The sequence below is a fragment of the Rhyacophila brunnea genome, unplaced genomic scaffold (assembly GCF_057557595.1).
Source record: "Rhyacophila brunnea isolate RB1 unplaced genomic scaffold, BYU_Rbru_1.0 scaffold_22, whole genome shotgun sequence".
Classification (NCBI taxonomy): Eukaryota; Metazoa; Arthropoda; class Insecta; order Trichoptera; family Rhyacophilidae; genus Rhyacophila; species Rhyacophila brunnea.
In genome coordinates this window covers 16,420,100-16,433,987 of record NW_028232882.1, presented here as the reverse complement: position 1 = coordinate 16,433,987, position 13,888 = coordinate 16,420,100, and the positions used below count along the sequence as shown (strand labels likewise).

The window sequence follows — 13,888 nt, the reverse complement described above, 5'->3', positions numbered from 1 at the left end:
ACCAGTGTAAGAGAATCCTTATACTTAATGATGATATATAATTTATAAAGACATCCTTATGATTTTGACAATTAATAAAATCAAAATTGACATCAAGCAGTATCTGAGAATGAATTTTCTTTTTCAAACCTAATGAGTGACATTCATTTTTTAAAAAGTGATTAATAATTTGCTTCATATGGTTAAAGGTATTAATAATATCCGCAGATGGATATCGAAGCCAATGTTTATGGGAATATTCGCGAGCAGTAATGATGGCCATGCCTGACGCATTAGGGTCGCCAAAAGAAAAAGCATTGCACAGAGAACATTGTTTAAAAATTTTTTTTTGTATCTTTCTTATTATATAGCCAGCAACGTAAGTTGAGCTGCCGGCTTCCAAAGATGTCATACTCTCAGATATTATTGTAGATTCAGAAAATAAAATGTTGTTTTCTGAATTTGTACATGTATCTTTCGCAGGGGTAATGTCTTGTCGATCACTCAGAAGTGCTCTAAGTGGTCGTAGACATTTCCCTGCATTATCTTCCTCACAATTCGAACCTACTGAGTGAGACGATACCATGTTGTTCATGAGTAACGTCTTGTACGCGGCTTCAAATCCTGAGCAAGTCGGCATAATATTTCGCACCCCCTGACTTCGAATAGATCCGTAAAAGTTCTCCAGGGAGTCTTGGTTAAAATGCCGAAGAAGCAATGATTTGAAACCGCGACCGTTCAGTTCTCTCCATATGTCTCGTAAAGCCTTAATAGTAAAAATCCAATTCCCCAAGGAAGGTGGCTTACTACATTTACCATTGTCATCAACAAAATCCATAGAGCTGAGTATGGCGATAGCCTCTGACCAAAATTTCAAATGGTTTGACGTTTCAGTCAGGGCGGCTCGTAATTCTTTACCTTTGACGGCAATTGCGAAACTACTGTTGACAGAGTCAAAGAGTTTATCAAAGAAGAGTATAATTCGAGCTGTTTCGCGTGCTTCGCTCGGGATATAGTTGACATCTGAAAATAAATAAAGTCAATTAGACATAGGTACCTAATAATATTCTTATTAGGTATCTACTCGTTTCACTATACGAGTATGTCGTATTCGATTATATTGTTATAATGAATTATTAGTTATGAAAATATTTTAATTAGCTTAGTTATTTTAAATTTTCAGATGTGATGATTTCAGATGTTTACATTTATACTATGAGTAATTATTTATCAACTGAAATGGCATAGGAATGCGAAAATCTTCTACATGTAGGTAATCAAACAAAGCTAATCTGGGAAATCTGAAAGCACTATTAAATTTAAAACATCATTCAGTAATAGGCAAATAGGTACATACTGGCAAAATGTAGCATTATCGCACCCACCGTGTGACTAAAAATCTCACTGGCATATTTGACTTTCATTTTGGGAATCTTATCAGGCTCTACATGATAATCTGTCAATTTTGGTAACACCCTCATATCGTTTTTTGTAACATCACAATGATAATATACTTGCTGTAGGTGTTCCCATTTTCCAACTAAAATTTTCCCCTCAATTTTGCACCTTATAGATTTACCGATCGAATTATTTCTCATTCCTTTAAGTAAATGAGGAGGATCAAATAATGGTATTACTTTTTTCCCCTCAACCTCAAAGAAACTATCCTCATCCTTCCATAGCGATTTACGGTTTTCGTCGCTTAAATACGATCTTTTTGTCTGCTGGATGAGTTGCTTAATGGCAGACTCATTACTCTTGCCTTGATCGCAAACTGTTGCAATAACTCTTAGTCCAGTTGAGTTGACAGCTTTAATAACGGCTCTCAACTGAAACATGAGTTCAGGTGTTTTCGTTGACCCTGTACAAAATGTGTAGGCAACAGGTTGTTTAAATTTACGGCGTATGCCCCTTATCATGAAAACAAGAACATGATCAGCAATTTGATTGCTCCTTCGATTATTGCCAAAGTCTTCGAAGCCTTCGATTCTGTCCTTCCTTTCATCATATAGTAAACGGGGACTCAGACTCATTTCATCAAAGAGCAATGTGCAATATCGATGGTGCGGTGGTATTCTACGCACCATCTGTTTGAGGTGGGAAAATAATTGATCATTTATGCCAGTGGAGATTGGTACTCTGTTAAGAACCTTCAGCAATGTTCGTGGGGCAGGCAACACAAATATCTTGTATAAAAATCTGTATGCTTTTGGGCTTTGCTTATATATTGACAGCGAAAGTATTTTTTCGTCTTCCGTAAACCGTCTTCCTCTGGCCTTCTTACCAGACTGGAGCATTTGAAGACCAGTAAAGATCTTTGCAGAAGCTGTCATGTTCTCCGTAACCTGCATAAATGCTGTGTTTTTCCCCAATACTTTCGCTGCATGGAGTCTACTTCTAAAACTCTTATTTTTTTTTAATGCCCTTAACATCTGCCTTCGAAAATCTGTTGCTGTTTTATGGAGTACTCTTTCCTTGGGGGTGAGTTGATTAGTGCGAGACACTCCGACACGTGCCAAGAGACTATCATATGTTTTACCTGGAATATTAAAAATAAAAAAATATTTATTTACTTATATAATGAGAAGTCTGTAAGTTTTAAATTTTATAGAATGAGCCTTTAACCATTGACAAAAAAACTAGAGATATCAGTTAGTAGGTAGGCACCTTTACCTAGAATGTTTTCCAGAATTTCTTATAGGTACCTAATCCTTCTCACACAATGTCTCTAACATATTTTTGAATCTAATGAATATAGAAAATTGTATCATCTTCACTTGGGGATAAATATTACAGCATCCTGGCACCCAGAATGCAACATTGGCATTCATGATAATCTGGTTCCATTATTTTAAATTTTGTTAACTATCTACCTACCTATATAATAAGCGTTTTTTCAGTGGGCCTTTTATCTGATGTGAATGTATGTCGCATCTTTCTTTTTAGGAGATATGGATTTCAATCACTTGCTGAACCAATTAGGTTCATACATAGGTAGGTACGTACATTGAATAATAAAATGTGAATTTTCCAAACTTGGGGTTCAAATCAAAGATTTTATGCTTACAATTAGGTACATGTTAGTATTTATTTAGCGCTGATAATGTTAGGGTTAGAATCATAAAATCTTACTTACGTTTCTTGTCCAAGTTATTCGAAGTGATAGACCTCTTCACTAGCGGTACCGGTTGTTGATGGGCCAAAAACAATGGTGTGGATTCCAGACGTTCAACTGAAATCATAACATAATTACTATTATTAGTAGGAAAAATAGGAATTATTGCAATTCGATTACGACTCTGGGGAACGACTCAAAATTGAGTTTTCAACAAAGGGTTGGAGTGAAGCTCGGAGCTGGAGCACGGAGCAGTGGAGCAAGGGGGTTTTAACCGGATCACCGAAAATTTGTACTGCCCACTGCTCCGGAAGCTTTTTTTATTATTAGGTAAATGGGGTATAGGTGTATATTTGTATAATTAAATAGACAGTTTTCAAAACTTTTAAAACTAATATTGTTTTCTAACATTTGTATACGTATAATACCTATTAAAAGTTGATAGAACTAGCGCAAGTAATAGGGAGCAGTCCGCTCCAACCCCCTGGTTTTCACGATCAGGGCTACCGTGGCAGACGGTTTCCTTGAGAATTTGCCAATGTAATATGCGCTTAAGTCAATGCCAAACATGTTTTCGACATATGAGAGTAATATAGACAGATTATTAATTGTAACATGGTCTGTCGGGTGAGAAAAAAATATGACTTACAATGGTTCTGCTCATTAGAGATGTAAGACAGTAAGCTCGACTGTGGCAGAAGTGCTTCTGCTGACTCCCTGGACCGAACAAAACAATCCTCAGATATCCGGTTCAATGGATCATCATAATGTGAAACTGAAATTGTGCAAAAAAATAGGTGGATCTAAATTGTATTTGTCTTTTATTCTACAATTTGTTTAATTTTATTTAACTTCTATTTAGTTTTAGAACCTAAAGTCAATTAAAGTCTAGCCGTATTGTTTCTTATGCTCAGTGTATATTATAATCATTATACTTAATACTACCCCGTTTGGAAAATTTGTAAAACCAAGACTGTGTTTATAATATTATGGTGTATGTTTTAGTTTTAGATTAATAGCAATTGCGACCTAGTAATATAAATTACTTTGTTTCTTGTTCTTGTTTTCTATTCTTGTTGGTGTCTCTTGTTGCCTAACCCTAAGAGGACATACACCCTCTGTAAAGATTCCATAAGACCATTATAATTCTGTGTCATTATTATAACCAAGTGTCAGTTATTGTTAATATTGATTGTTTAGTATTTTTGTAAATCACGGCTTCGATCTGCCAACTAGCGACATCTGCACAAAGCAGACTGATTCTTTTTATAGAGGGGTTTAGCTCCAAGGTCAAAATTTATCTCTGATGCTGCTCAAATTCTCGATGACTTCATTTCTTACTTTTGCTTTTAATAATAACCCTAATTTAAATCCCTTAAAAATAAATTAGATTCACTACACAGTAGTGTTAAACCAATCGAAGGATTTGTTGACCTGTATTTCCTCATGTCAGGGGTCATTATCATACTATTAATGACTTGTTAATTTATAAGCTTGTATTTCTTTATAACTCGACTAAACATAGGGGCAGACAATATATCGTGGCTTGTCCCAGATCGGCATGAGTACCAATACTATTAATCTACACCGACACAGCCACTACGACTCCCCAATATTCACCTAGAAATAAATAAACTTCCAGAGGAAGAGGTTACCGCCATCTGTTGAGCGCTTCAGGAAGTAGACTTTCCAGTATAATTTCTATTAGAATTCGATAAGCTATTACATTGTCACTATTATATTATACCTTTCGACCATTAGATCCCCTGTGCCAATAAACGTTCTCAGTGGGCGAACGAACCCGGCGTTTAATTCATATTGATCTCAATATATATATAGATTAATTGTAACATGGTCTGTGACAGAAGAAAAATATGACTTACGATGGTTCTGCTTATCAAAAGTGTCAGACGGCAAACTCAAATGAGGTAGAGGTGATTCTGACTCCATGGGTTGATCTAAAAAGATAAAATTAATTGTATATGCTTTTAGAATCAGACACGGGAGACTCATTTCTATAAAATTTCAAAGATCAGAATTCAGAACAGATTTCGAAATGAAGTTGAAACATGGGTATTTGATTACCTATAATAAGATTAAATAATCATGGAATAATATAAAAATTCTTTAGATACCTATTACAATAAACGATAATAAACAATAAATTCAAAGCAGGTTTTTTATGTATGCTTATGAAAAATCTTTGTGGGCTTTCCAAGATCTACATCATATTATTGAGCTAAATAAAAAAAGAACACCTAAAGATACATTTTTAAAATAAGCATATGACCCCATGTCTTTTCAGTTGTAAAAAATAATATATTATTCTTTGCTGCTACTCTTAAAGCAAAATGATATGATAATAACACCTACCATTATCACAAAAAGCTAGTTATCTTATGAATATTACGATACAAAACTGAAATGTCATCTTACCCGGAAGAAGGAGTGATGGAATTGCTAACACACTCAACCTGTTATGTCTTAGACGGAATTTGCTGTTGAAATGACAGGTGCATATCCGACGATTATCATAAATAAATTTAGGGTCCAAATCCGACAAGTTGCCACCACTGGACTTTACCCACTCCAGAAACCTGTCTTTATGTTTTTCGGGTTGTGGGTACCGATGCAGCACCGCTTCAGCTGAAATTTATGAGTGCATGGTTTTTAATATGCATGGCATATCGTGGTATAGTGTTGATTAAAAATGCATGAAGCGCTGATTATTTTTAGTGAAGTAGGTACCTACTGAGAATTGATTAACAATTATGTATTATTATGTAGATGGAAGCTATATATTTATTTTCATATTTAAATTGAACAATGTTTGCATAAAGAAATGTTTTAATGTGTGAGGTAGGTATACATTTTGTACAATAATTGATATAATAAGCGAAATTTGTTATATATTATACATATTATCATTTTTATGTGAAAAAAAATTACTTACGTGCTAAACTATCACATCCTTTTACTGCACACCTATCCTTCGACATTATTTAATAAATTTTATCTAATATTAATTATTACTAGTCAATTATTACGAAAAATATTCAATTTCACACACGTTTTAGCATATTTCGATGTGTTTTTCACCAATCCGATTGTGTTTTGTTTCTTATTCATTTGACATTTGAAAAATCCAGTAAACAAAATATAAATATTCAAAATAAGAACTCTCGACCTAATAAAATTATTTTCAAAGGATAAATGTTATGACGTATTATATTCACGATATGGTCATAGAGTAAATTGAATCGAGATTAAGGTACAAATTTACTGACGTATATTTATGTTTGGCCCATGATATAAACTTGTAATCTCTATCTGTCTATCCGTTTGTCTGATTTTAACGCAAAATCCACTCAACCGATATACCAATTATACAACCGAATATAGCAATTCAAATGACAGAAAGGAGTAGAATCAGGCTAGGGAGGTCTTTATCCAGCAGTGGATTGGTTCAGGTCGATGTTGATAAGGATGATAGAAATAGGTATACTATCACGAATTTGTTTAACCGCTAGTAGTAGATTCAGGTTGCGGAACCCTTCATCCAGCAGTGGATTGATCCTAGTTGATGATGATAACGATATGAATATGTATATAAATATAATATCACTTATAGTAGGTATGGTATAGTAGGTATGGTATAGGTAGGTATTTTTTTGCAACTACACTAACATCCATATATCACAAATTAAATAATATGTTACAATTTATTATAAATTATAACAATATACCTAATAAACATGCTGCACAATAAAAACTCTCTAATATGAAATATTATTAATAAATTATCTAGAGGATAATTAAATAACTGGAAATAATTGAAATAAGATTTCTCCACTTGATAAACACAAGGTTCAAAGAATATATTTATTTTATAAAGAAACATTAATAAATAATGAAGAGATAATAAACATACATTATAATTATTTAATCCTTCACGATCCTGCTGGGTGTCGTATTTGTTTCAAAAAGATTTTTTCTAGTAGTTATATATTTTTCAGAAGTGTTTTAAAATTATGTAAGTATGACATTTCTAAATCTTGTAATTATTCGTTGAATAAAAAAAATATTTATTACACATGGCAAATATAAATGTACAATATAGCTGGATAACATCTATGATAGCTGGTCACATTTTTCACCGCCATTTTGTAACAGTAGTTCTAGTAGATATCTACAATATCCTGTCACATGACATACCGCCATTTTGTTAAGCAGTCGATCCAACAGATCTCTACAGTCTGGACTGCATACAAATCATTTAATACCTCTTAGGTGTATGCCTGATACACCCCCCTGCTACGGACACTACCCGTGCCCGTCCCCGCGCCTATTCCGCGTCGAAGACGCCCCATGACTACGGCCAAGCGCTTAGAGAGCATACACCGTTTTGGCTATTTTGCGAGACTCTGTTGACTGGATCTTCCAAACGGATGCGGTTGTTTTTGTTCGGGATATTTTGACGGGGTGCTTAGTGAAAATGGAAAAATGGGAATTTTTCGCGTAATTTACATGGAAAAACAATACAAAATACATGAAAAATCATGTAATTAAATTACTCAAAGGTGTGCATTTAAAAAGTGTGGAAAAAATGTTTGATGTTAAAACTTGACGGCCATTCAAAATCAAATTTATAGCTTAATGTAAAAGATAAAAAATTGAAAAATCATGTTAAAAGTTTAAAAATATATATGTAATCGTATGCACTTAACAAAACAATTTTAAGGTAAATTTAATGGTTCAAGTATCAAGTCACTAAATTTAAAAAAATATTATCTCTCAAGATATAATCTCGAAATCAAAAAAAGCACGTGCACAAACGTAAGCCAATACTAGACAAATTGATGACCTAATAAAAAGTTAAAAAAGTTTGTTGGGTGGTTCGACTTAACGTTCATCAAATATTTCATATTAAATATCTCACGCACTATATGAGAAAAAATAAAAAAAAGTATGCAGAATTGCGCATTAGCTTTGCCACAAGAGATTTCACTAAAAAAATTTTTTTAAACCCACGCAGCAGGTTTTGCATACAAACTTAAAATTAAATAGCGCGCTGAATACAGATGAAAAGGCAAAAAAAAATCATGCACTCACGTTCACTACCAACGCACTAGTGTTTACAATTTAAATTTTGAAAAAAATCTAAGTTTTGTGACACGAGTATCCAGCATTTAGCTGGGTCACCCAAATTGAAATGCGAATAACCCCCTTAATATGCGTGCACAAACGAAAGAAACGCGTGCACAAACGTGCACTAACGATGCACAAACGAATGCACACAAAAAAAGGTTGAAATTTCAACATTGGGTGACCCAACGTTTAGCTGGAACACCCAATTTGAAATTGGAATTTTTCGGTTATTATAGGTGCACAAACGAAAAAAAATCGTGCACAAACGTGCACCAACCATGCACAAACAAACGCACCCAAAAAAATTTAGGAGTTTTAACATTGGGTGATCCAGTTAAATGGACCTGAATTTCATAAAAATAATGGGTCAAGATCAAGTAGTCCGTATATTACAGGAGAAAAGTAGTCAAACTAAAATTGGTGGTATTCTGGCAGCACTGACAATCAGTGTCAAAAAATTAAAATGGTCGTGGCGAGCGATCGTGGAATAACAAGAATTCTTGCAAAATTAGAAGCATCCGTCAATTCAGGAAAATATTATGAAGCCCACCAGATGTACAGAACTCTTTACTTTAGGTATAAACATCTAAAATAATCATTCGATCTGGTATCAGTGTATGAGTACGATTTCAATCATTAATTTCACATGTCATCTTGTTTTTCAGATTGCTGGGTCAAAATAAATACAAAGAGTTAGGCGATATGTTGGAAAAGGGGGCCCACTTGATGCTTGAGCATCACCAGCAGGAAAGCGGTGCCGATTTAGCAAATCTCTTCGTTGATGTTTTAGTAAAATCTAAGTCGGAAATAACTGAAGAAACCATAGGGAAAGTGACTAGAATGTTTTCATTAATGAATCCTACAATTCCAGAGAGAGATACTTATTTAACAAGTGCAACTCGATGGTCCATGGGGAGTAATTCAATTGGGGATCCCGCTTTTCATCATGTACGTATCTATGTATTTATACATTATTATTAGAAGTACAAACAGATACAAATGGCTCTTAGAAATGTGCTTATGTACAAAACTCCAAGGTAAATGTGCCGCAGAGGTGGACATGAGATTTTACAACTTTCTTTTTAGACCAAACCAAACCTAACCTACCCCAACCTAATATTACCTCATAATCTTAGTTTGTGATAATGGTGTATCAAAAAATTTCAAATTTTCAATTAACGATTATTGGATCGAAAGCGCTGACAGAAAAAGGTATTTATTATAATTGTCTACATGGAATAAACTGTTTTCGTAAAAAAAAATTATAATAGCTCGTGTCCACCTCTGCGGCACAATTACCAACTCCAATTTTGACTATTATCAGTTTAGTCATTCATGAAGTTAACTGGCCATCGGTTTCAGCCAACGGGTTGTGACGATGTTAAAGCACTCGTTGCTGGGGTTGAGTTGTTTGACTTTGAAAAGTGAAAAGAAAGAAAACATTTACCAACCCATAAAAAGCACATGTACTCTAAGAAGATTATGGTTAGTAGCCCTATTTTGATCCCAACACACACTGAAAAAACAACATGTAAATTTGACTCAAATATGGCATTTGAACCTGTAACCTATGAATTTATAGGGAGTATTTTGTTCATTACTCCACGGCGAACAAACACGATATAAAATTTTACTAATCTAATTTTTTTCTTTCCAGAAAATTGCTCATATATATTGGAGTCAAAAGAACTACATTAGTGCCAGACAGCATTTCCTGCATACATCAGATAGCACGTCATATGCCACCATGTTGATTGAGTTCCACGCGGCGAAGGGCCCGGAGGGGGACATGGATATATTTATCGCTCCGGCAGTCTTTCAGTTGCTTTGCTTGAAGAAGATTTCACTCGCCAAAGAAACATTCACGTGCTTTACCAATCTTCACCCTAATATTAAAAAGAATGAACCGCCTTTTCCCACGCCTCTTCTCAATTTACTGTGGCTTCTTATTACTAGTATAGAAAAGTAAGTTTTTGTTATTTTTAAATTGTTAATGCGAGAACAGATTGAGAACACGCCACGCATTGGAGTGACATATCTTACCATTGTGTGTAATATTGTGTATTATGGAAAAGAAAATGGTAAGGTATGATGTCACTCCACACACGTGGTGTGCCCCCAATCTGTTCCCACCTTGAGTGTAGTTATTATACTTAAATTACAAGAGCAGACTTATTTCTAAATATTTATATTTTTATCTGATCGAACTCAGCAATTGCGCTGATGGGTTTGAAGGCATTTGGTTCAACATCCGTTCGCATTTTTGACAACATTTTTATTTCCTTAACCAGCTTACGAAAGCTCGCGTGACGTCTTTGTATTATTCGATTCATATTGCATCACCCACGTCTTGTCTCAGGGGCGGAAGAAAGAGAAGACGTAAATCCCATAGTTTAAAATAAGGCATAATTTCTCATTTGCACAGTAGAAGAATAGTTTGATGATAAGTGCCCAAAAAAACACCAAAACTTATCATTTTGACAGTGAATAGGAAGATTGAGTATTTGTTTGTGATGGTGTGTTTGTTTAATTTATAACTCCACGGTGTTATCAGCCAAATAAATATACATAATAATATGTTTCAGTTATATAATGACAATGTGAGAGTGGTACATATATCACTGACAGTTTTGATGCTAGATAGTAAATACTAGACAGCCTACTTGAAGTTGGACACGGCTGGTATAGAATGTGTACATTTTTTTTTGACAACATGATTTGGAAGTATTGGTTTTTTGAAATAAGATGCCTCATATCGTCGGTGTTTTGTAGAAAGGGCGAATCAACCATTTTGGCGAAATCGAGATTTTAATGAAAATACAATGTGTACCCCACTAGCTTTGTTGTGTAAAAACGGCGAATTTGTATCTTCACAGTAAAGTACTTAAAAACGATAATCGACTAAAATTAAATTAATTAAAATTACGAATAAAAAGCGAATGTGACATATTAGGCCTTTTAAAATATCATATAAGAATGCCTATTATAATGACAGTATTCTTTCTCAGCTTTATTATAAACTTGTTAGGTATTTATAATCATCCACAGGTCATAAACAAATAAATGTCAAGAGTTAAAAATCCTCCTCCTGTAAAATAGCATTTTGGTTACGTTAAGGGCGACCTTTCTACAAAACACCGACGATATTATGTTGTTTATTTTGATGAATATCATGTTTCAAATCACAAAAATAGCATAGGGAAAACCATATTATGGGTTGTCACATCCTAGGGGTTCTGATATAATATGATAATTTATGATAAAGATGTTGTAGAAAATGTTTTCACAAAACCAACAAAATAATGTAGACGTGGTTAATAGATTTTCCGATAAATTGTGACGGTAAAGGGAGGGAGGTCTGGTATTAAAAATGGTGTGACATCTGAATTGACTGATTTTCTCTTCTTATTTCAGGAAAGAGGTCAATATATACAATGACCTCTTGGTTAGTTATAGACCAAGCATCGCGAGAGATCCTTCCTATGGAAATTACATGACTAAATTGGGTCATATGTTTTTTGGAACGGAGCCGCCGACTCGTAACCGCCTCACAGGACTATACGACAACATGATTCAGTCTCTGCTAAATGATAACGAAGAGCTGACGCCTGACGATGAGCCCATGAGACCTGTCGAAGATTCCATTCACACCCTGGAGCTCGATTGAGATCCGGTGAAACCTCGAATTATTACTTCCAGATCTGTTATTATTTTTGTTCTACTTGTCAGCTATATACAAGCCATCATATTATGATATTTTATTATTCTTCAGCACAAAATTTAAACTAAATTCTGAACCGTTGCATTGAAGAATCTCATGTTCCATAATTTAGGTAATGGTTGGTTGTGGTTTGTTTTTCATGTCTTTTATCAAAGGTTACTACAGTATTCGCACTAGGCAATCAAAATCATCATTGTTTTTGGCACTACAACTCTTGGTCTCCTCTAGAAACTTTCTTCATCCTGGGTGATCCATTGCAGCTGCCTTTAAATTGCTTTAGCTGTGCGTCATCAAATCCCCCGTGGCGCAGTTCCAGCCATTTCAGGTTTTCTCTTGTCCAAGGGATGCACATATAGCCCGCCTTTATGGTAGCAATAAAAACTAGCATTATAAAATTTAAGCTGGAATGTTTGTGAAACTATCTTAATATTTTCTATAAAACTATATTAATTTTATTCAATAAATTTTGTGAATACATAATTGTTTATTTATTTACACTTTGATGTAGTTCAGCAGAGGTTAGCATGGTTCACTACAAATTGATGTGTCACAGCAGTGACGAAGACTCCATACTAGGCGATTATTTACAGTTTACATTCTTAAGATAATAAAATTGAAATAACCTAAATACCTAATAAATACCAAGAGATAATATATTTATTCTCTAACCAAAACAACCATCTGTATCAAATTTAGGATTCACATACACACAACTGTATCCAAGTCTATCGAATCTTCTACTAACACATGCAAATAATGGCTTGGTTTAAACCCACAGTTATTTGTATGAACTTTGATGGTGTTTTTTCTTGAGATCGGATGACTCTTATTTCATTATGTAAAACGGGAAATGAATTCATGACAAAGTCTACCTACATTTGAGCATTGGCTATGTTATTTTTCACACAAGGCAAATTCCGAATTGTGTGCTGGACAAGGGGTCCAACTTTATGGAGATGTAGAATCCATTAGCACAGGTTCAATCCCTGGTTTGATGTCACTTTTTTTGTAAAATAACTTATTTAGTGGATGTTGTCTTTTTTAGTAAAAAAGTGAAATACAATATTTTATGTTCAGTAAAATACTGAAGATGAAACAAAAGTCAAATTCAAGTCAGTAAATTAGCTGTCCTAGGAGTTTTTTTCAGTAACCTGCCGCAGTCAACAGATACCCTCCGCCATTGCCCCCACAAGGGAGGGGGGGGGGGCTGACAGGGCTCTAGCCTGGGGGCTCCGGCGTGGCGGATCGACTAGCCAAGTGAGATGAACACATCACAAAATTGCACAAATAGTAAAAAAATGTTATTTCATCTCAAGTATATGCAATTTTTGATTATTGTTCTATGTCGATATTCGACAACTCCATAATTCAAGTGGGTGTGAGTATTAAAAAATACAAAAAATCCCATTTTAATTTTACCTCGAACACCATTTGCAATACGCAACTGTAGATTGTCACACTGCCTTTAACCTTAATGATAGGTAGGGAGCCATGCCCCTTCGCTACTGGGTCACAAGCAGTGGCGGTTGGGTGGTTTCTAAAATTTTGTAGATTGGGGGCATTTACAAACATTTTGAAAGGAAAAATCTGTTCAAAGTGGTTTTTGAACAAGAAGTCTTCTTTGTTTTATCACTAGAGTGAGTCATCTATTATTGGTACACCATTCTGCGTCAAAATGTCAAGGAACATTTTTAATCAGGATATTGATATTAAATGAATACGTATGTAATATACAAATATATTACATGCAATTTGCCATGAGGCCCAATAGTGGAGTAGTGAAATAGTGCAGCGGTAGTGAAATGATTACTTAAACACCCAGGCTTTGAGAGAATCACATAACCTGTACTGGGGATTGGATCCGGAGCCCCTGGGGGAGAGCCCAGTGCCTTACGCGCTGTACACGAGATGTCATTAAAATTTTG

At 34.6% G+C, this 13,888-nt stretch overlaps 1 protein-coding gene and 1 long non-coding RNA gene across 2 annotated transcripts in view; both read left to right on the top strand.

The window, feature by feature from the left end:
* LOC147070101 (uncharacterized) overlaps positions 1–13,888 on the top strand; it is a 593,776-nt gene that overhangs the window by 490,139 nt on the left and 89,749 nt on the right. The gene's annotated exons all lie outside the window — the stretch shown is intronic.
* LOC147070104 (Golgi to ER traffic protein 4 homolog) lies at positions 8,689–12,442 on the top strand. The gene is made up of 4 exons (XM_085949371.1): positions 8,689–8,818; positions 8,908–9,190; positions 9,900–10,207; positions 11,657–12,442. The coding sequence occupies exons 1-4, from the start codon at positions 8,706–8,708 to the stop codon at positions 11,907–11,909; spliced, it is 957 nt and encodes a 318-aa protein (XP_085805497.1). The 5' UTR covers positions 8,689–8,705; the 3' UTR covers positions 11,910–12,442.

Excerpts from the sequence above, each read along its gene's own strand:
- LOC147070104 (XM_085949371.1), top strand. The coding sequence starts at position 8,706 with ATGGTCGTGGCGAGCGATCGTGGAATAACAAGAATTCTTGCAAAATTA. Across the intron at positions 8,819-8,907 it reads TACAGAACTCTTTACTTTAG|ATTGCTGGGTCAAAATAAAT; the intron begins GTATAAACATCT and ends CTTGTTTTTCAG. Across the intron at positions 9,191-9,899 it reads GGGATCCCGCTTTTCATCAT|AAAATTGCTCATATATATTG; the intron begins GTACGTATCTAT and ends TTTTCTTTCCAG.